Genomic DNA, 21,125 nt, shown 5'->3' on the forward strand with positions numbered 1-21,125 from the left:
GACTGAGATTTTAGATAAGCCCCGATCCCTTTAGTACATTCCTGTTATCCATGGATGGAATGGCCTGATACCGGGAAGAAGCACGACAGGTGACCGAAGAAACTTGTGTTATGTGCCAGTATCTAGAGTTTCCTGAGACACCGGCTTATGAAGGTATAAAGCTCCTCGAGTGCCTAGATATTATTGTCACATCTTGATTTCCGATTGTTGACTTTCGGAAATAACCTTGAAAAAAGACCCGCACCCCTAGTTCGTGTTCGCAATCTACTTACTTGCTCCTACCTTATATTGCATCTAGATCCTGTCAAAACGGCAAACATTTTTTTTTCCGCAAACTGGCGATAAAAATGCCTGAAAAGAAGAACAGTCGTTCCGCTGACGAAGCTCTTAGCTTTCTTGCTAAAACGAACGTAGAGCGCCCGATGCATTACTCTAAGACAGGGAACATAACGCCCGACACGGTATCTTCAAGAGAAGATCACTACCAAGATTACGACGACTCACAAGATGACATTATAAATAACAAACTATTACAAAGAAGACAGGGTGGGCCACACAACAAGATAGAGAAGCAAAGGAGGTTTGCTTTGTTGAGGAGTTCCCTAAACAGGAGATTGGAAACTCTAGTAATATTGTGGCATACTATCACGATTCCATTTTTAGCATCACTATTTTTCGTTCTGTGTACAATTCCCATGTTGTGGCCTCTTATAATAGTTTACTTGGTTTATTTTTACATCGATGCCAATACTCCAAGCAATGGAAAGTCTGCTGACCGAAGAGTGGAATGGTTCAGAAGTTTGCATATTTGGAAACATTTTGTCAATTATTACCCTATATCTGTGTACAAAACTGTTGACCTGGAACCGACGTTCAAGACTAAGAAGATTGAAATTATTCTTCCGAAGTATCACCAAGTAACCACTTATTTGCCAAGTTCTGTTAGAAAGTACATACCGACACACAGAGTTCTCATAGAAAAGGAGATCAAAACAGGGCCAAGATACATATTTGGTTATCACCCTCATGGGGTAGTTTCCCTGGGGATCACTGGAGCTTTTGGCACCAATGGTTGTAACATTGGCGAGTTACTACCAGGAATCAGAATATATTTATTAACCCTCATCACTCAATTCAAACTTCCTCTATTGAGAGATTACTTAATGGCATTGGGTATTTCTTCTGTTTCGAAACGTAATGTGACTGCACTGATAAAACGAAATCAGTCTGTCTGTATTGTCATTGGAGGTGCTTCGGAGTCTCTATTATCCAAACCACATACTATTGATATTGTCCTGAAAAAAAGGAAAGGCTTTGTGAAAGTCGCACTAGAGCTGGGTGACACTGAGTTAGTTCCAGTATTTGGTTTTGGAGAAAACACTGCCTATAATGTTTTTGACCCAAGTGTATCTGGCAAGTCTTGCTCTGTCCTAAATTACGTGCGGAAGCAAATGTGTGGGTTTCAATTATGGTTAAAACAACACTTTGGCTTTACCTTTCCATTTTTTCATGCTAGGGGTGTTTTCAATCACGACTTTGGCCTTCTACCATATCGGAAACCTATCAACTTGGTCATCGGTAGACCCATCCCGGTTCCTTACATTCATTCACCAACCCAAGAACAGATTGACCATTACCATTCCCTATATGTCGAAGAACTGAAACGAGTTTTTGAGCAGAATAAGGAGAGGTTTAATGCTGGATCCTTGGAGCTACGAATTGTCGAGTGAAGTTGAGCCAGTATCTTTTTTAATTGTTGTGTAAGATATTTTCATGTCATGTTTGTAGACCCTAAGTAAATGCATATTTTCATTATCGCGTCACCTACTCGTGAACTTTTTATAAGTAGGGCATTGTCAACCACTTTAGGAAGGAGATGCTTGCATCATTAAACTCTCAGCAGTATGAGGCAGTGACTGCAGATATTCATAAGCCATTGCAAATAATTGCTGGACCTGGAACTGGGAAGACCAAAGTTTTGACCTCACGCGTAGCTTATCTTTTGATAGAGCACAAGATCCCTCCTTCGAATATTATTGTCACAACCTTTACAAAGAAGGCAGCCAACGAGATGGTAGAAAGACTGCAGGTTCTATTTGCAAAAGAGAACCTTGATCCCGACAAATATCTAAAAGGTCTCTTGATAGGCACTTTTCATTCAATTTGTGTCAAGTTATTGAGAAGATATGGAACCCAAATTGGGTTGACTCCCAAGTTTAAAATAGCCGATGAACGGGATTCTAACACTATTTTAAGCAAAATTTTGACCACCTTGTCAGATGATGTTGTTAGATTAAAATTTCATCCATCTTCTGTTTCAGTTGACATCTATCAAAAGGATCCCAAAGAGACTGATAAATTGCATGGATATGATCTGAAAAAGGCAAAATCGCAGATCTCCAAACTTAAATCGTTGACTACCACGCCGCAGACATATAGTACTACTTCTGCAAGATCATTTGATCTTGCTGTGATTTACTCTTTATACCAGGAGAGTCTACGAAAGCATAATCTTATTGACTTTGATGATTGTCTCTTGTACACTTATTTGCTTCTTTCAGAGACAAGAAAAAAGGGACGCGTTTTACTAAAGGAACTGAAGCACGTCCTGGTAGATGAATTTCAAGACACGAACAAAATTCAAATGGAGCTGCTCTATCTTCTAGGACAGTGCACTGATGATCAAAATTTTGAGGACAATGTCACGGTTGTGGGAGACTCTGATCAAAGTATCTACATGTTTCGAAACGCAGTGGCTTCAAATTTTGAAAACATGATCATTCACTATCAAAACTGTCAGGAAATAACCTTGAAGGAGAACTATAGATCGACTTCTAATATCCTTAATTTTTCTGAGCAGATCATGACCCAACAGAAAGACAGGAAACAAAAGTCATTAAGATCACAAATTTCACATCTAAATATCCCGATTGTTTATGTGAGGACTCAGAATACCTTCAAAGAAGCAGACCACATAGCTTCAGAAGTAGCTAAGCTTGGATTAATGTCCGGTCTATTAACCAGCTATAACGATATTGCTATCCTTTTACGTTCTTCTTTTCAGTCTCGTGTCATCGAACAGAGTTTGGTGACCAATCGCATACCTTATGAAGTCGTACATGGAAGAGCATTCTGGGAACTAAAGGAAATTCGTGTAGCAATGGACTATTTGAGAGCAATTGTTAACAATTCAGACAACCTGGCCATTCTCCGGACTTTGAACTTCCCCCCAAGAGGAGTAGGAAACAAAACTCTACAAAGACTAGAAGAATTGATTGACAAGTCCGATTGTCCTGTCATCGAAACCCTTGAAATGGCAATACATGACAAGAAGAATGGATTTTTGAATGTGAAATCCGAAAGTGGAGTGAGACAATATATAGACATTCTAAAGGAATGTGGTAGACTACTAGATTCTACATCTTTAGATTGCGAAGCAAGTTTGGAAGCCTGTTTTGATCAAATTGTCCAACTAGCAAACTTGAAAGAGATTAAGAAAACGCCTGAGACTTCAAAGGGAACTCATGATTCAGAAAATGCCCTCAAAGCTGTAGAGGAAAACTTGAATGAGTTCAAGCGACAATTAATAGAGTATAAGCCAATCATTGACCAGATCATTACTGCAGAAGCTGGTGATACTCCGCTCACTACTAGGGATGTCCTTTCCAGCTTTTTGGATTCAATCGACTTGTATGAAACATCGAACAACGAGAACAAAAAAGATTCAAAAAAGGGAAGAGTGACGATATCTACAATTCATGGTGCGAAGGGTTTGGAATGGCCGGTAGTATTTATTCCAGGTTGCACCGACGGTGTTATTCCCTCCAAATGGACTTTAGAAGATGATGGTCCCGATTCGTCTACAAATTTGGACGAAGATAGACGATGTTTTTATGTTGCACTAACAAGAGCAAAATCAATGCTATATTTATCATCATACAAAGAGAGATCAACCCCCTGGAGTGGAGAAGAATCAAATGAAGTATCGTGCTTTTTAAAACCAACCCTTAAAATGTTTCAAAATCAGCTGGTTACTTCAATCAGCAACATGTCCAAAAACTCTTGGAGGGATCTGTACGAAGCAATGGGTAAAGAGTACAAGCCAGTGTCAAATATTTTAACAGAATCAAACAGATCAAGAAATCACATCGTCTCAACCAAAGATTTTCTCAAAAATAAGCAATTCAAATCACCTTTGCTAACTAAAAGCACCACAGCGCCATCATATGTACCTGACAGATCAAATAACAAAAAGAGAAGACTAGGAGTCAGAAGGCGAATATAAACTAAATTATTCAAACACCAGATTAGCCTGCTTGTCGTTGACTTTGACCAACTTTGCTAATTCCGTTGATTCAAATTTAAAATCGGAACTAGTTTTACAGAATGGGTGACAGATCAATGACTGGGCAGTTGGCCTCTCATCAGGATCGACTGTAAAACATTTATTGATGAAATCAATTCCATCTGAAGAAATATATGCCTTAACTTCATCCGAAATTGGCGGAGCAGATTTTGACCTTCCTAAGTTGTACATTGCGCTTATAACTTCGAAGTTAGACCAAGGACGTTTGCCAGCAAACATCTCTAACACGACACACCCTAGCGACCAAACATCAACTTTGGCACTATAACCCTGCTTTTTGTCGTTGACCACATTATCAATTACTTCAGGAGCCATCCAAAATATAGACCCTTGCATTGACATTTCAGCATCATTCGAGTAGATATTGCGACTTCTCTTGGATATACCAAAGTCTGTTATTTTACAGGTCCCATCCGTTTCTAGCAACAAATTATCGCCCTTCAAATCTCTATGCAATATACCACGACTGTGAATATAAGCAAGACCTTCTAATACCTGCTTAGTCAAGAATCTGATTACTTCCTCTGGAAACCTGCCAAATACTCGAAGACACCAACCAACTGACCCCCCTGCAACATATTCTAAGAATAATGTATAGGTTTGAGCTCTTTGTTCAAATCCTAGATACTGAACAATGTTGTCATGATCCAAGTCACTTAGGGTATCGACTTCAGAAAGAATGGCGTCGACAACTTCCTTGAAGACGGAGCTGTTATGCCCGCTCGAAGGTAGATCAACTTGTTTCACAGCCATCATCTCACCAGTTGTCACGTTAAGAGCCAAGAAGACTTTTCCATATGTCCCCTTACCAATCATTTCACCTCTTACCCAGGAAAATTGTTTATAATCTCCATTACCATCCTTCAATTTGGATAGATTTCGGGCATCTCCAGGCTTCATTTCTACAACCTTTCTACCCCAGAACTTAGTACTTCTTCGTCTAAGAAGACCATCAGCTTTCTTATTGCTTTCGAAATTCTCTGCGAGTCTGGCTCTTGACTTTTTGGCTTCTTGGGCGACAATCCTAATTGTTTTCACTCTGCCCCTTCCTAGTTCATTTGGCCTAGCAAGATGATCGCTTGCACTTCGGACGCTGGAGATTTTTCTGTGTATTTGAGGTCTTGTATTATTAACTGGCGACACTTCAGGAATGGGAGAATTTGGCGAGGGCGGAGGGGAAGCATCATCCATTAGTGGTTTATCCAAATCCGTATTTGGGAAAAATAATTCAAGATTATCATAAACAACTTCTGCCGGGGGTCTGACGGCCATACTAGGCATCCTCGTAATTTTTTCTTCCTGGTCTTCCTTAGCATCAATGGCAACAGCGGCAGGTTGTGTATTTGTAGTCGAACTGGGAGGTTTTGCCCAAAAATCCTCTTCTTCCTCTTCAGAACATGACTCAATGGGATTACTGATGTCAAATGTAGGTAGTTCATCGAAAGTATTACTTTCTTCAAACGTACCATGCGAATCGCCAGATGAAGGATCATGAAAGGATTCCGATTTTGTGTTGAAATTCTGGTAACTATTCCCGCTCACTATACTTGAAGTAGTCAACAAACTGGACGATCTTCTCCGGGACCCCCTTCTCTCGTTAGACAATACGGGCCTTCTTTCGTGAGGGGATGAACCCTTATAAGGTTTGGGAATCAGAGTGTTGGAAGAGCCCGGCGTAAACGGAGATATTCGGGTTGGCTCGTCATTTGTCTTACTAGGAAATTCAAGATTGTGATCTAAGCCAAAGGTACGACTTGTAGCTGAGGACTGATTTGCTGGGTTTAAAACAGGTAGCTCCCTCTTTTCTCTATTTGCCAAGGAATTCTTTGGGGGTGAATATGGGGAGGGTGGGGGAGGAGGATCTCGTTTAGCAACCAGTTGTCTAGTTCTCTCGTAAGGAGACTTCCGCTTCTTATCGAAGTCGACCTCCCAACTCTTGTTCCTTATAACTCTGAACGTGTTGTTTTGATGCTCTTCTTTAGTAGATCTGAAAGAAAACGATCTTTCTTTAGACATTGGCACCGTAGTTGTTGACGCAGACTGTGGGACAAGTTCATTTTTTAATTCTTGACTTTCTCTGACTTTATCTTTAATGTTCAAGTAATCCACAGACATATCTTTTGAGTGAGCATTCATTGTATCAAGTAGATATTGCGGAGTAGTAGGATATCTGGAAGATCCTTTCTCCAGTTTTCCTTCCTCAATACTTTTGAATGAGAGTGTCATTGAGGAAGCAGTACTAGATGATGTTTCAAACTTAGTTCCTTTAACGTGAAGTTTTAAAGACCCATTTCGAAAGCCATCCAGACGAAATTTTTCCAAACTTTCATCGTCTAACTCTGCACCATGAATATGACCAAAATCCGTAAGATGGAACGAAATGGGCTCAATGTTCATTATATTTAGAGCTTTGATAACCACAACTTTGAACTGCCTCAAATCCTGAACTTCACTCACATCAATGGGTATGAAGTTGTTATCATTGCTAGTAGCCAACACGAAGCTAGAAGAAGTCTTAGTGTGTGTATCTTTCAAAGGTGTTGGCTTGTGCTTCTCGTATATATCCGAGAGGACCTTATCTTTCTTGGAGATGCTTAATCTTTCTTTGTTAGTTTCCACATTATTTTTAGTTTTGTCTACAGATTTTCTGGAAGCTTGTTTCCAATCTTTGTTTGATAGTTCAGTAGTTACAGAACTTTGGTGTCTTTTCCATCTGTCTTTACCTCCTACCAACGAAGTTGCTGATGCAGGGCTGATTGGAGATTCAGACAGCTTATCCCTGCTCTTATTACTTTTTGATATTTCCTCCCCTATCTTTTTGAACTTTGTCAAAAGACCTTTCTTGGATTTCACACTGCTTCTCCTTTCGACTTCTACCTCATTTGTGGGAGCGTTTGAATATATCTTGGAGAAAAAGTTAGATTCTGAGGAGTTGCTTTTCTGATGCTTCCGAAACACGTTGTAGGAAAAAGTGGATGTTGGAGAATCCGATCTGGACGTGGAATACTCTATCGTAGAAACTGGTCTCTTAACATTTTCAGTTGCTTGACGGGTATTTGTAGTTCTTTGGGAAACACTATGTTTGAGGGTGGTTGAGGAAGATGACGGCGACGAAGACCTCAAAGGCGAAGGTTTGGGTATGTTTGTCGTTAATTTTGCTGGGTCTGCAAAATGCTTAACTGAACTTTTGGGTGATTCGGAGGAACTCTTTGTCTCAAGGTTGCTTGTTTCATGGAATTCTTCCACAGGAGATTGAATAATTGAGTCAAACGACTCTGCCGAAACGTTGCTTGCATAATAATCATTCACGTTGGCAGATGCAAGAGACAATGTTTCACTAGTCTTTCTCCCCATTGTTTTCCTTAAAAGATGAATAAATCTTGAAGGTGTTGAGTCGTTGACTGTGTCAACTTCATGGGTATATGTTTTCAGGACCGGATAATTTGCCAAACTAAGGAAAGAAGCGCCGACCAAATTATGTGCTTTGATCATTGAGAGCCACGACTCGTTGAAATTGTACAGGTTTAACCAAAATGTGATATTATTTAGAGTCCATTCCTCTGGAAGATCCACGTTCCAGGAGATAGAAGATTGACGAGAATGCGTGGCACTCTTCTTTATGCGACTTAATCTCTTCGATAAGTCACTATCAGCATTGGAAGGGGATGTACTGTTGGACAACGACTCTATATGGTTTCCTGAGGAATTGTTGAAATGTGCAATAGAAGGATGCTCCGTGAAAAAACTAAAGGATTCACTGGGTTTCGGGGACTCCAGAATACCGGTCCAAGCCGACTTTTCTGGAGTGGAAGAATCCATTCCATTTAATTCAAAAGAGAATCTTGACTCGCCTTTGGAGCCTTCCTCTGACATAAAAGATGATGGTAATGGAATCCTAGATGGAGTTGTAGATAGATCTGCATTGGGATTGGTTATATCATCACCACCGAAACTCTTTCTGGAACTCTTTCTAGAGTGCAAATACGGCAAGAGAGTAGTGTCGTATGTAGGTTCAACTGGATCCAAATGATTGGCACTATCGGTCTCCATTATAGATCATGATAAAGGCGAGAGGTATGTTTAGTTTTTGCTAGAAGGGAGATCGAGGATCAAAAATCAGTGCGGTGAGGTGAAAGACAAAGCCTCCTTTACAGGAGATAAGTGTGTAACAAAAGCCTAATTAATGGACAACTATTATACTATTTACACGTTCTTTGACTCAAGAAAGTATTTTGGTTATTACATACAAGATTCTTCAATTCCCCGTTCCTGTTCAGCTCAATTTTAATTCAGAAACCCGGAGGACAGTAAGGTCATGCTTAACATTAACGTGGCGCACATGACGCTGTCTTCTTTTTGTAATCTCTTTGGTGTACATTGGTTTCTTTGTTTTTTCAATGACTGTAGCTTTGATGGAGTACAGTGAAGAGTCTATGGGGGTGTCAGAGTAGGTGAAGTTTCTGGAGCCAATAGTGGTGACATCATCAAAGTTCAAAACATCTCCAACTTCAGCGTTCTTCAACCGAAAAGGTAGAATTATCTTATCTCCCTCGGTTATCAGGTATGGTCTGTTGTGAATCCTAATTGTGGCATACAAGTCTTTTTCGAACTTCAAAGGCTGTAAGTCTGGTAGTTTGGAACTAATCGTTTGCTTTTGCTGATTTTGCAATAAAGCAAATTGTGTGGTAAATGAACGAGTAGGAATTCGTTGAAAGCATATCTTGGCCGAGTTAAGGGCTCTTGGAATGAGATTCATGATGGATAGATGGCAAGGATTACCAAATGGCAAGAAAAAAAAAAAAAGAAAAATGGAGATGTTTGAAAAATGCGAGAAAACATTCAGACGTCAAAGAGCCTCACACTACTAATATACCCGTTATCAAGTGATACTAACGTACTTACGACCTATTTTTCTTTTTTAGGACTCAACTTCTTCAAAGTCTTGCCTCTTTGTTTCAACATATAGGAGAAAAGCATGTAGAACCCAGGGATGTACGTAGCCAGAATAGCAATGAACAAATACTTGTACCAAGCTCCAACTACACGTTCAGCTTCATCGAGAGATTTGAAAAGTATAGTTACCTCACTTCCAACACCAGTAGGATACAAAACAAGAAATGTGTTGTAACGTAGCCAAGTTAAAAACTTGGGCGGGTTCCCCTCGGTGACAATGTTCAGTGCATAGTATCCATATCGAATGATCTCAGTAATAGACCATGAGAGACAAAGAGTGATGTATGCCCAGTGGGTGTTGGCCGGGGAATTGGGGAGGACATAAAAAACACCCCAAACGACAAGTAATCTAGATGCAACCTGGACTGCTGTAGTGAAAACTGGGGAGCGGACGTTTCCGACAAGTGAGTTATAGACTTCAACAATAGCAAATGTTTGAACCAATCGGACATAGGCTTGAGTGTCCTGGAAAAATTGAGGTTGGGCTTCTGGATACGACGTGGCTAGCACGAGTACAGAAAACCATGCTATGGAGGACAATGCATTGTATGAGACCAACCAGGCAGGAGTAGTCATGATGAAATGATGTGTGGCCTGGACTGGCAGAAAAGAACTGTTGGGGTTTCGACCTGACACTGGCATTCGCGTATATAAGCTCTTCATATAATACTATGACATCTAGGTAATCAGAAAGTAGGTATTAGATAGATTGATCCAGTGAAATTCGTAGTCAGGCACTCTCAGTAGCCAATTGAGTCCAATTGGATGTTCTGAATTGAGAGACGGCTCTTTGAAACATCACACTTTAAATGAAATAACAGTTCCAGCTTTTTCACAGTCAAATTCAAATTATTTTGAAAAGTCCTAACATGTCCTGTCATCCATAAATATGTGGTAAACCTGGCAGCTCTCTCATCAAGCAGAGAAATAACTCTTTGTTAATGTTTCTCCGATCTGGTCACCACTATCAATATCGGAGAATACTTACCTAATAATAATCCGGTTTCGAGACCATCCATCCTTACTTCCTCCAGTACAATATGAAGAGGCTTGCAACGTTCTTCCTGCTTCTGGTTTATGTGACGGCCTACAATGGAACGGATTCGTTATCAGATCCTAGTTCCCCTAGTTCTTGCCATAATATCAATCATTTGCCTCTCAAGCAACAATGTTCGTTTGTAAGGGAAAACTGTCAAGATCTACAGGTTGGAACACTTAACTACTTCGAACTTTACTATTGCAAAATTGAGTCTCCTGCAGCCAGGCCATTGCTTGTGATTCCTCTCACCTTAGGGCTAATGAGCGTTTTATTTGTGAGTTTGGGACTTACATCATCAGAATTTCTATGTCCAAATCTTTCTACGATCAGTCACTTTTTTGATATCCCAGACAACCTGTCAGGATTAACCCTTTTGGCTTTTGGTAACGGAAGCCCCGATATTATGGGAACTTACGCTTCTTTCATGTCTGGTGATGGTTCATTAGCCATTGGTGAATTAATTGGAAGTGCCTATCTGATTACTTCGTTCATCGTGGGAGCGATGGTGGTAGTGAGACCTTTCAGGTTGTTCAAAGATGGAAGCTCTGATTTCACGATACGAAACGAGAAACTAGTCTTTGTCAGAGATCTATTGTTTTTTGCGCTTGCAGTTGTGCTAGTCATCATATTTTTATCAGATCGTGAGTTGTCTCTAGTTGAATGCCTAGTTATGGTGTCACTTTATGCTCTCTATGTTGCGGTGATTGTTTCCTGGAATTGGATAGTTAAGTTTAACGAGGAATTGATACAGAGAGATCAAACAGTTCGAAGTCTTTACGACGACGATGAGGTAGATGGAGAGCTCAACATTTTCCATCAACTGAACGATATCGAAGTGGAAGACAATGAGAACAGCCATGTGTTGAACGAGCTAATGAATGTAACTGGAACACAAAATAATACTAGCAGAATAAGATCCTCAGTTTTAGGAGCATTAGAATTCAAGAATGTGTTCGAAAACTTGTCTAAAGAGCAATCTTTCCCTGTTGATCGACACGCTTTAATAAACTTACGCCCTGAATCAGAACCAGCGTACTTCGATGACCCTACAGATGTGGAAAATAGACCTGTTACAGAGCCAATACTAGCCTACAGAGATGGCGATTACGAAGCTCGTACTCATGATATCGACCTTGATGTTGATGATTCCGAGAACTTAAAAACTCTAATGTCTGCGTTTTACAAGAAACGACATTCAAGTCCAAGAAGGAGATTTCAGCGATTAGTCTTGCTACTTATTCCGACATTTGCCAACTTCAAAGATTCTTCGTGGATCAATAAAATATTCATACTATCTTCAGCACCAATAGTATTGTCGTTGACCCTGACGATTCCAGTCAGATTAATATCAGATTTCCAAGACATTCCTGAATCTGAAACAATTGAAGGATCCGGAACTACTACTAATAGAACAACCAGCCTTCGAGCCCAAGTCTCTCTGCTGATAACACAAGCATTTTTCTCATTTTTACTCCTTACATTTGCAACCGTTGGAACATCAGATGGTTTTGCAATCTACGTTGTATTTTCACTGATCTGCTCTTCAATCGTATCAATGATTATTTATTCGGTTCTAGTGTCACCTGTATCAAAGTCCCCTACCAAATCCTCCAACTTAGTCAACATTGCCTTATCATTTATAGGGTTTGCCTCTTCCATTGCATGGATCTCAATTTTTGCAGAAGAATTGATCAACATATTCAAGTTCTATTCTGTTTTTTTCAAGATATCCGAGGCTATTTTGGGTTTGACTATCTTTGCGATTGGAAATTCCATCGGAGATTTCATATCTAATCTTACTATTGCAAAAATGGGTATGCCATTAATGGCCCTGGCGGCTTGTTTTGGAGGTCCTTTATTGAACTTACTGATGGGAATTGGAGTCAATGGGCTTATAGTGCTCCTCAGCAATAATGAAACGTCATTTCACATAGACATCTCGTCAACACTGTTTACTTCCTCTTTATTCCTTCTACTCAGTTTGGTTTTCCTGTTAGTTGCGATACCGCTCAATAACTGGTATTTTGAAAGATGGATAGGTACGGTTATAGTGGCATTTTGGTGCGTTGGTACCACCATAAACGTGCTGATCGAATTATTTGGGTACTAGGCCAACCTTACGTTAGTACTGGGCCTGACGGATCTTAGAACAATAATATGCATAATTCCTATACACGCTTACATAATAATACTTCTTCAATGTGCGCCAACCACATATAAGGATACACCTTTACACCATTAATCACTCTAGACTCCATATTGCCACCGATTGTTGATCATCCTCTCAAGACTACTTTAAATATCATGTCTTCAACGACGGAAGAGACCATTCCTACGAACGAAGACATTGAACTTAGGTTTCAATTAATTCAAAAGTCGGTATCACACTTTGATCCCCGTTTTACTTTAAAGGTTTTCCGAGAATTGGGTCCTTTGAGAAGACGACTAGATGTCAATTCCCTGCTACAAGTCGTAGAGAAAAACTATCCGCAAGATGAAAACAGACAGTACCTAAAGGATATTCTAGTGAAACTGGGTGCACATTCCTCACAAGAAGGTGACCACATGGAAGTAGACTCAGGGTCTGTCAATACAGTTCTGCCTGAAATTGACATATTCATTCATGTACTAATATTGATTTACTTACATGACCACAAAGAGATCAAACTTGCAAACAAGTTTGTTCCCTTCACAATTAGTGCTTTAAAATCCTATAATCGTCGAACATTAGATTATATTTCATCGAGGGCATGGTTCTACATCGCTAGAATAAAAGAGTTAGCTGGAGAGTTGACCTCAATTCGTCCAGATCTTTTGTTAGCGCTTCGTACATCAACTCTGCGTCATGATATAGGGACGAGAGCTTCAACAATTACCTTGCTTTTGAGAAATTACATTTTATCCAATGACATCAACCAAGCTTCAAATTTGGTAGAAAAGACAGAGTTCCCTGAAGATGCTTCCAATGCTTTAGTAGCCCGTTATTACTATTACTTGGCAAGAATCCACGCGGTTCAACTTGCTTATTCGACAGCTCACAACTACGCGGTTACCTCAATTAGAAAAGCTCCCCAGTCCGAGCTTGCCACTGGATTTTTGCAAACTGCCACCAAGTTGAACATTTTGGTAGAGTTACTGATGGGAGAGATTCCATCGTTAGATACTTTCAGAGATCCGAAACTGGAGAAATCATTGTTGCCATATTTGGCCGTCACTCGTGCTGTGAGATTGGGTGATTTGAACTTGTTTAATAAGGCATTGGCTGAATACGGAGACACGTTCAAAGATGAAAAGAATTACAATTTGGTTTTGAAATTACGTCAAAACGTTATCAAGACTGGAATAAGAATCATTTCATTAGCTTATACTAGAATCTCCCTAAAGGACATCTGTATTAAGTTGCATTTGGATAGTGAACTAAGTGCCGAGTATATTGTTGCTAAGTCTATTAGAGATGGCGTCATAGAAGCCACCATTGATCACGAAAAAGGATACATGCAAAGTAAGGAGGTGCTGGATGTGTATTCTACTAGAGAACCACAGAGTGTATTTGACGAACGTATTAAGTTCTGTATGCAACTACACAATGAGAGTGTCAAAGCTATGCGTTATCCATTGAGTGCAAACAGAATTGATAACAAAAACGCCCCGGATAACAAAGATTCTGAAGAGGAGCTATTAGCTTACTCGTTGAGTGTCTTTGATGATGAACTGTAGAGTCAAAAGTAGAAGTAGAGTAGGTAGACCCTTTAATGGAGTATCTCCCCTGTAAGAACTTCGCGATGTCTTGTGATTGTTTTTTTTAGTATGCATGCACTTTACTCACCCACAATATGAAACGTCTGGGGCTTTCCGCTTTGGACAATGTTCAAAATCATAACCAGAGGTATCAGGAGGTTGGAAAGAAGCTTCTCGAAGATCAGACAAACCAATTACAAACTCAACTGACAGTATTTCAGAATGGACTTATCAGTTTTATCAAAGAGCATAAAAAGGATATCGAAGATGATCCCAAATTTCGAACTGAATTCAGTCAAATTTGCCTCAATTTTGGTGTTGATCCCCTAGCTGCATTTAGTATAGCTTATAATGGTGAAGGGGGACAGTCTACAGAGAAGTCCAAACAAAAAGTGGTTAAAAACGATTCAACTGCTAATCAGAGCGAGCAAGATTTTTATAATGATTTGGGCATTAAGATTATGGAAATCTGTCAGGATACTGCTGATATTAACGGAGGAGTCATCTCGATCAAAGAGATACTTCAAATTCTTTCTAATAAGCCTCTCACCAAATTATTTGGAATTCAATTAACACAGGATGACATAGTCAAAAGCATAAACGCACTTACAGAAGCTTTAGGAACAGAATTACAGATAATCACCATAGGCCACAAACTCTATTGCAAATCTGTTCCTCAAGAGCTAAATAAAGATAATTCCACAGTGCTAGAGACTTGTGGTAACATCGGTTTCGTCACTGTTTCTCTACTTATCGACAATTTTCGCTGGAAGAAAGCCAGGGCTACCACAGTACTGGAAGATATGGTCGCCAATGGGCTGCTTTGGATAGACGAACAAGCCAGTGAAATCCAGTACTGGGAATTGTCTTAAATGATTTAAAAGGATCATGTTGTACTAATGTGATATATATTGGAAACAGTAGCTGATGTCATTGAATTGGGCTTCGTTGGCAATTAACGTATCTTCATTGCTTGCCAAACTCCCGGGGTGTATATGATTCCAAGTGGTTGGATCACCGTATAACATAGCACTGGATTTAATGAATTGTTTTCCATCGGGATGACAACGTTTACAGTTGTAGGTGCTGTGAGTCTCTGAAAACGTGTTCTCTTTGAATTGAAATAGTTGTTTCAAATTATCTGCAGAAAATAATCTTTCCACATCATCATTTGAGTCAACGACACATGAACTCAATTGCAGTTTAGCTGATTGTCTTTGGAAAATCTTTTCTTCAATACTACCAGTGGCAATAAATCTATAAATAAAACAGTTCTTTGTCTGTCCATCTCTCCACACACGGGCCAGAGCTTGTTGATCAGACGCTGGGTTCCAATCAGGATCTACAAGAATTAATCTATTAGCTCCGATCAGATTAATTCCACATCCACCAGCTTTGGAACTTAGCAGGAAAACAAACTCTTTACCCTCTGGATTATTGAATTTGTCGACCAATTTTTGTCGTTTATTAATGTTCATAGTACCATCCAGTCTCAGTGATCCATATCTTGAGCTAATACAAAGCTTCTCAATAAGATCCAGCGTTTGAGTGTAATTTGAAATAATCACTATTTTGTCATTCGTTTCTTTGTTTATTTTGTACAAGAATCTTTGAAGAATTAGGAACTTGCTACTATGCCATACCTGTACTTCCCGATTTCTTCGATTTCCATGCCCATAATCATAGTCGTCTGGAAGCAAGTTCTCGCAACCTTCTATGTCTTCAGGTAAATTCAAAAGATTAGGATGAGTGCAAAGCTTTTTCAATAATCCAATGGACTGTAAAGACTGAGCTCCTCCACCGACTTCTTTGACTAGCTTTGAAATGGACTTCGATGCAGTGAATCTCTGATAAAGACTCTTTTGAGTTTCCGAAAGATTGCAGAAGATAACGTACTCATACTTCACAGGCAAGTACTTTGATAGGATATCATTGGTTCTTCTAATGATGAATCTTGCAACAATTTCGGTCAACTCTTTCAGTTTCTGGTCACCCTTTTCACGTTCCTTATCATCAGCCAAAGAATCTCTTCCCCTTAAAATTGGGTTTTCATAGTTTTTTCTAAACTCGTTTCTTGTCCCCAAAAGGCCAGGATTAGCAAACGTCAAGAGAGAAAAATACTCTGATAAGTCATTTTGAATGGGTGTTCCAGATAGAATGACTCTACGTTCGCAGTCTAGAGAGTTGAGAGCAGTAAAAGTTAAAGAGTCTCCATTTTTTAGCCTGTGACCCTCATCAGCAAGCATCAGTCCTACCTTAGTTCCTTTTAGACTCTCCACATTTCTTCTCAATGTTTCATAACTAACGATGAGTACCGGTCGGACGATATTCCTACCAGTGGCCATCGCCCACTGTGATAGTTGTGAGGAGATAGTAGAGCCTTTAGCTGACTTTCCATCGATTGCAAGTGGCGTCAGTGTTCCCTTTCCAAGCCATTTGTCAAATTCATTCGCCCAGTTTTTGACCAAGGATGATGGACAGACAACAATAGCTTTTTCAATTGTTTTGGTACCCCGAGGACTTTGTCTCAAGAGGGTCCACAGCAATGCAATACATTGTAATGTCTTTCCCAATCCCATTTCGTCAGCCATGATACAACCTTTAGCACTCGCATCTACTAAACCTGAAGTGCAACGAAAGAGAAATTTTACACCTGATATCTGATGAGGTCTTAAAATCTTGGCAAGTTTTGGATCAATCACAACTGGTACATTGGGATACTTTTTGAGTGAAGATCCATCCTTAGCAATACCTAATATTTCTGCTAAGGACTTTCCAGGTTTTATTCTTTTGTTTTTGTTTGTGATTTGTTCAGCCTTCTTGCGTTCCATTTCTAATTCTTCTTGCTCCTTGCGTAATCTATCGTCTTCCTCTTTGATTTCAGGAATGATATCCACTGTGGGATCATACAAGACAATAGCATACTCACTCATAGGATCATGAAGAGGCCTAGGAGGCAATGTTGGCTTTCTTTTAGTTCCTAATGGTGGTGGGGGTTGAGAGTTTTGTCTCTCAAATGCATTTTCTTTATCAATTTTGATTGGTACTGTAAACTTCTTGTTCAAGATTGGACTAGATCTACCCTCACTATCCAGCATTCTTCTGGAAGTCAAAGCACCTTTTTTGCCACGAACAACTACCTCTCCATCCGCACCGACCGACAAATCACTATCAGCGACTATGTTGGTATCAATCTCCATTAGAGCATAGGAGGATGGTCCTTTCAGACGAGCTTTTCTTACTTGCCTTCCATTTAGGGTGGAATGATTGCGTGAAGTATCTCTTGCCACCGGTATCTTGAAAGGTCTGGAAATAATGGCCAGAGGATTGGAAACTGGCCTGGGACGCTTATCAAGGGGTAACCCAGCACCCGTGCCTAATTCATTAGTCGGTTTATGAAGTTTCTTTGCCATATAAACAGACCACACAAGCGTATAGGTTAGATAAACAATCGCGTCTTTTTGCTTATGTCGCGTTTATTAGGAGGATTTGAAATTAAAGTTAATGGGATGGAACAGGCCGACCATCAAAAAGCAGTTTTATGGGTTTGATCTCTTTCAAAAAATGAGTAAAGCCCCGTGAATCAAATCTTGTCTATTATTGGATAGTCAATGTCGACTTTTTATTGGTAGTTTCGTCGTCTTTCTTACTGAAACTAACGAATCTAAGTATGCTGACGTAATCCCACAAGGAATAAGGAGGAGAAATCACCTTATTATCAAATCTGGGCATAGTAGACTACGAAGAATAAAAGAACTAGAGATTTCCAGTTCAGAGCACTTTGAAAATAATGTCTGTTATACCATTATTCCCAAATTTACCTCCAAACCCAATAATTGTCGTTGGAGGTGGTTTAGCAGGTGTCACCGCTGCTATTCAGTCAGTCAATTCTGGGGCAAATGTTGTACTAGTGGAGAAGGAGGCTAAGTTGGGTGGAAACTCAATGAAAGCCAGTAGTGGGATCAGTGGAGCTTTGACCAGCCAGCAAATCAGCTTGCACGTTAATGACTCTGTCGATTCGTTCTTGGAAGACTCTATTCTTTCCGCCAGATCAGGGAAGGATCATGCTAGAAGTCTCCTGGAGATTTTAACAGATGAGAGTGCGGATGCCATTAAATGGTTGACTAAAGTTTGCAAAATAGATTTATCCACAGTCAGCCTTCTGGGAGGACATTCTCAGCCAAGGACTCACAGAGGATTAAGTAAACCACCTGGGTTTGCTATTACTTCCACGGTTATCTCTATTCTATCAGATATATCTGAACGGTACCCTCAAAATGTAAAGGTGATTAATCAGGCCAAGTTGACCGATATCATAGTCCATGATCACGAAGTTGATGGAGTGGTTATAGAATTTCAGGATTCGAAGTACAGAATTCTTGGGCCCGTAATTCTAGCTTCAGGTGGCTACTCTGCCAACAAGGAACTGATCTCCAAGTTTAGACCAGAGCTGAGCTCTTTACCAACCACAAATGGCCCGTATGCATCTGGGGATGTTTTGAGCTTGGCATTAGAGAAGGGAATCGCAGGTATTGATCTGGATAAGATTCAAGTTCACCCCACGGCGTTAGTGCCATTTGACAGCAAGATTGTCAAAGACGATCAGTTTCTAATTCTGGGTGCTGAAATGTTAAGGGGAGCAGGAGGTCTTTTGCTAAATGCAAGAGGTGAAAGATTTTGTAACGAACTTGGAACCAGAGATTATGTCAGTGCAGCTATAGAAAATACGATCAAAGAAACTGGTGACGACAGGGTTCTTTTAGTTTTGAACGAAGAAGCTGCCAAGCAATTGCAATTGAATGTTCAGTTCTACACAGCAAAGGGGCTAATGAAAAAGCTAACCGCTGAAGAGCTGATCGAAGAAATTGGGTGTGACCAACAAGACCTTCATCAAACATTTTCAAACTACAATTTGTTTGCTGACCTACAAAGGGATGAATTCGGAAAAGTCCATTTTCCAAACATACCATTCAACTTGCTCAATTCTGAGTCTGCCCAGGAATCTTTTTACGTATCTTACGTTTCCAGGGCTGTTCATTTTACGATGGGAGGACTCAAATTCAATGGGAATGCGGAAATAGAACATCAAGATGGAAGGGTGGTGTCTGGATTATTTGGTGCAGGAGAAGTGACAGGCGGCCTGCATGGTGACAACCGTCTCGGTGGTAACTCCCTGCTAGAGTGCGTTGTATTCGGAAAGAGGGCAGCGTTGACAGCATCCAGCTATCTCTTAAAATCTCTAAGTAATTACCATAAACTGTGAATTCGAATAGATAATAATTAATTGAGTGAGTCACCCAGTTCGTACTGCCAATGTATTTAAATTGTGGCTGTAATCAAAAGACAATCGCATTCCACTTCGGATTCTTATTTTCTTTTTTTTATTTTTTCTCGCACGAATACCCGATGAACCTCAATAAGACGAACTCAACAGGAATTCATAGTGTAACTTCGGAGGCTTTGAGCCGAAGAAGTAGCAGGAGAAGCAGTATTTTAGACCTGGTGGCATCTCCCACTTTAACTGACTACACTTCTTCTTGGAAAAGATCCCAAAGCTTTGGACATTTGGATGTGTCAGATTTGAGGGAGACCCTTTCACGCAAAAACAGTAACAGAACAGAGTTGTCCATTGATGAAGAAACATCATTAATATCAGGAAGACACCCCATTAACAAGTATCATTACCCAGAAAGTACCATTGAGGAAGAAGATGAGGATCGACTTCTATCAATTGGCTTAGATAAATCCAACAACCACCAAACTATTTTGAACGCTGTCAACGTTTTGATTGGGATAGGGTTATTGTCCCTGCCCCTGGGACTCTATTTATCCGGCTGGATTTTGGGAATTACCTTTCTTTCGGGTGCTGCCTTCCTTACGAAATACACTGCAATCCTGTTAGGACGCTGCACCGAGAGAGATCCAGCATTGCGGTCATATAACGACATCGGGAAAAAGGTTCTGGGTCGGAAGGTAAACTATGCCATCTTGTTGGTGTTTCTCATCGACTTACTGGGTGGTGCGGCTTCATTGGCCATTTTATTTGTGGATTCCTTATCCTCATTTTTCCCTGAAGTGTCACGAAAGGCTTTGAGACTTGTATTTGGTGGAGTAGTGATTGTTTTTAACTTTTTGCCATTAAGCGGTTTGTCTTTTTTGAGCTTTATTGGCATTGTGAGTACTTCAAGTGTGGCAGTAATTGTAGTAGTCAGTGGACTCCTGAAAAAGGAAGCTCCAGGGTCTATTTTTCAACCTGAGGTAACCAACTTTTGGCCTACTTCATTTGTCAACGTTTTAATTGCCTATGGTATATTCTTATGTCCCTTTGGAGGCCACCCAGTGTTGGTAGAACTTTACAGAGATATGCGTACTCCAGAAGATTATCCAAGTTGCATGAGCAAGTCCTTTAGCTTCACGTTGGTGGTCAATCTGTTCATAGGTGTTTTCGGATTTTTAATGTTCGGCATGGATGCCGACTCAGAAATTACTAGAAGCATCATGCTGACTGAAGGTTTTCCCAAATGGATCCCCACAGTGGTCTGTCTATTCATGACATTACTACCTCTATCTAAAACACCTTTAGTCCTAAGGCCAGTTGTTACAGCTATAGATGATTTGACTTTCAGCGAAACAGAACTACTCAACAGCTCTCAAGGAATAATATCACCATCCACTCAAGTTAAGAGAATATTTTCCAGAATAACAGCTGTCGTAATAGCGATTATGCTTTCGGTGACCTTCAACAGTTTTTCGCAAGTATTGGCGATTCTTGGAAGCTTTATCTGTACCACAATTTGCATTATCTTACCGACGACGTTTTATATCTTGCTCTTCAAAGATGAACTGTCATATAATCAGAAGGCCGGTTTCAAATTGGTCATCTTTGTCTTCATAATATTGGCAATCATGGGAACTATAGCCGCCGCGTTGTATGCTTAATGGAAGGCTTATGTAACATCATATACATTACTTAGTCGCGTCATAATGCGTCCAGACAATCATTTATTAAACTTAACATTCTTTCCTTGT

At 40.1% G+C, this 21,125-nt stretch overlaps 11 protein-coding genes across 11 annotated transcripts; 7 read left to right on the forward strand and 4 right to left on the reverse strand.

The window, feature by feature from the left end:
- Window positions 1-347: 347 nt before the first annotated feature.
- Window positions 348-1,730, forward strand: PAS_chr3_0218 (Diacylglycerol acyltransferase; the record flags this gene model as incomplete). The annotated part of the gene is made up of 1 exon (XM_002492383.1): window positions 348-1,730. The coding sequence occupies one exon, from the start codon at window positions 348-350 to the stop codon at window positions 1,728-1,730; it is 1,383 nt and encodes a 460-aa protein (XP_002492428.1).
- Window positions 1,731-1,876: 146 nt separating this feature from the next.
- Window positions 1,877-4,285, forward strand: PAS_chr3_0219 (DNA helicase and DNA-dependent ATPase; the record flags this gene model as incomplete). Its single annotated transcript, XM_002492384.1, has 1 exon — window positions 1,877-4,285. One exon carries the CDS (start codon window positions 1,877-1,879, stop codon window positions 4,283-4,285), a length of 2,409 nt encoding a protein of 802 aa, XP_002492429.1.
- A 6-nt stretch (window positions 4,286-4,291) lies between these two features.
- PAS_chr3_0220 (Mitogen-activated protein (MAP) kinase kinase kinase) lies at window positions 4,292-8,416 on the reverse strand (the record flags this gene model as incomplete). Its single annotated transcript, XM_002492385.1, has 1 exon — window positions 4,292-8,416. One exon carries the CDS (start codon window positions 8,414-8,416, stop codon window positions 4,292-4,294), a length of 4,125 nt encoding a protein of 1,374 aa, XP_002492430.1.
- Window positions 8,417-8,639: 223 nt separating this feature from the next.
- On the reverse strand, window positions 8,640-9,122 carry PAS_chr3_0221 (mitochondrial 54S ribosomal protein YmL49; the record flags this gene model as incomplete). Its single annotated transcript, XM_002492386.1, has 1 exon — window positions 8,640-9,122. The coding sequence occupies one exon, from the start codon at window positions 9,120-9,122 to the stop codon at window positions 8,640-8,642; it is 483 nt and encodes a 160-aa protein (XP_002492431.1).
- Window positions 9,123-9,271: 149 nt separating this feature from the next.
- Window positions 9,272-9,961, reverse strand: PAS_chr3_0222 (3-hydroxyacyl-CoA dehydratase; the record flags this gene model as incomplete). Its single annotated transcript, XM_002492387.1, has 1 exon — window positions 9,272-9,961. One exon carries the CDS (start codon window positions 9,959-9,961, stop codon window positions 9,272-9,274), a length of 690 nt encoding a protein of 229 aa, XP_002492432.1.
- A 398-nt stretch (window positions 9,962-10,359) lies between these two features.
- Window positions 10,360-12,468, forward strand: PAS_chr3_1164 (uncharacterized protein; the record flags this gene model as incomplete). The annotated part of the gene is made up of 1 exon (XM_002492388.1): window positions 10,360-12,468. One exon carries the CDS (start codon window positions 10,360-10,362, stop codon window positions 12,466-12,468), a length of 2,109 nt encoding a protein of 702 aa, XP_002492433.1.
- A 194-nt stretch (window positions 12,469-12,662) lies between these two features.
- PAS_chr3_0223 (non-ATPase regulatory subunit of the 26S proteasome lid) lies at window positions 12,663-14,075 on the forward strand (the record flags this gene model as incomplete). Its single annotated transcript, XM_002492389.1, has 1 exon — window positions 12,663-14,075. One exon carries the CDS (start codon window positions 12,663-12,665, stop codon window positions 14,073-14,075), a length of 1,413 nt encoding a protein of 470 aa, XP_002492434.1.
- Window positions 14,076-14,191: 116 nt separating this feature from the next.
- PAS_chr3_1165 (uncharacterized protein) lies at window positions 14,192-14,968 on the forward strand (the record flags this gene model as incomplete). The annotated part of the gene is made up of 1 exon (XM_002492390.1): window positions 14,192-14,968. The coding sequence occupies one exon, from the start codon at window positions 14,192-14,194 to the stop codon at window positions 14,966-14,968; it is 777 nt and encodes a 258-aa protein (XP_002492435.1).
- Window positions 14,969-14,992: 24 nt separating this feature from the next.
- Window positions 14,993-17,509, reverse strand: PAS_chr3_0224 (DNA-dependent ATPase; the record flags this gene model as incomplete). The annotated part of the gene is made up of 1 exon (XM_002492391.1): window positions 14,993-17,509. One exon carries the CDS (start codon window positions 17,507-17,509, stop codon window positions 14,993-14,995), a length of 2,517 nt encoding a protein of 838 aa, XP_002492436.1.
- A 377-nt stretch (window positions 17,510-17,886) lies between these two features.
- On the forward strand, window positions 17,887-19,359 carry PAS_chr3_0225 (Soluble fumarate reductase; the record flags this gene model as incomplete). Its single annotated transcript, XM_002492392.1, has 1 exon — window positions 17,887-19,359. The coding sequence occupies one exon, from the start codon at window positions 17,887-17,889 to the stop codon at window positions 19,357-19,359; it is 1,473 nt and encodes a 490-aa protein (XP_002492437.1).
- A 143-nt stretch (window positions 19,360-19,502) lies between these two features.
- PAS_chr3_0226 (Vacuolar transporter) lies at window positions 19,503-21,035 on the forward strand (the record flags this gene model as incomplete). Its single annotated transcript, XM_002492393.1, has 1 exon — window positions 19,503-21,035. The coding sequence occupies one exon, from the start codon at window positions 19,503-19,505 to the stop codon at window positions 21,033-21,035; it is 1,533 nt and encodes a 510-aa protein (XP_002492438.1).
- Window positions 21,036-21,125: the final 90 nt, after the last annotated feature.

This window comes from Komagataella phaffii, chromosome 3 (genome assembly GCF_000027005.1).
Source record: "Komagataella phaffii GS115 chromosome 3, complete sequence".
Classification (NCBI taxonomy): domain Eukaryota; kingdom Fungi; phylum Ascomycota; class Pichiomycetes; order Pichiales; family Pichiaceae; genus Komagataella; species Komagataella phaffii.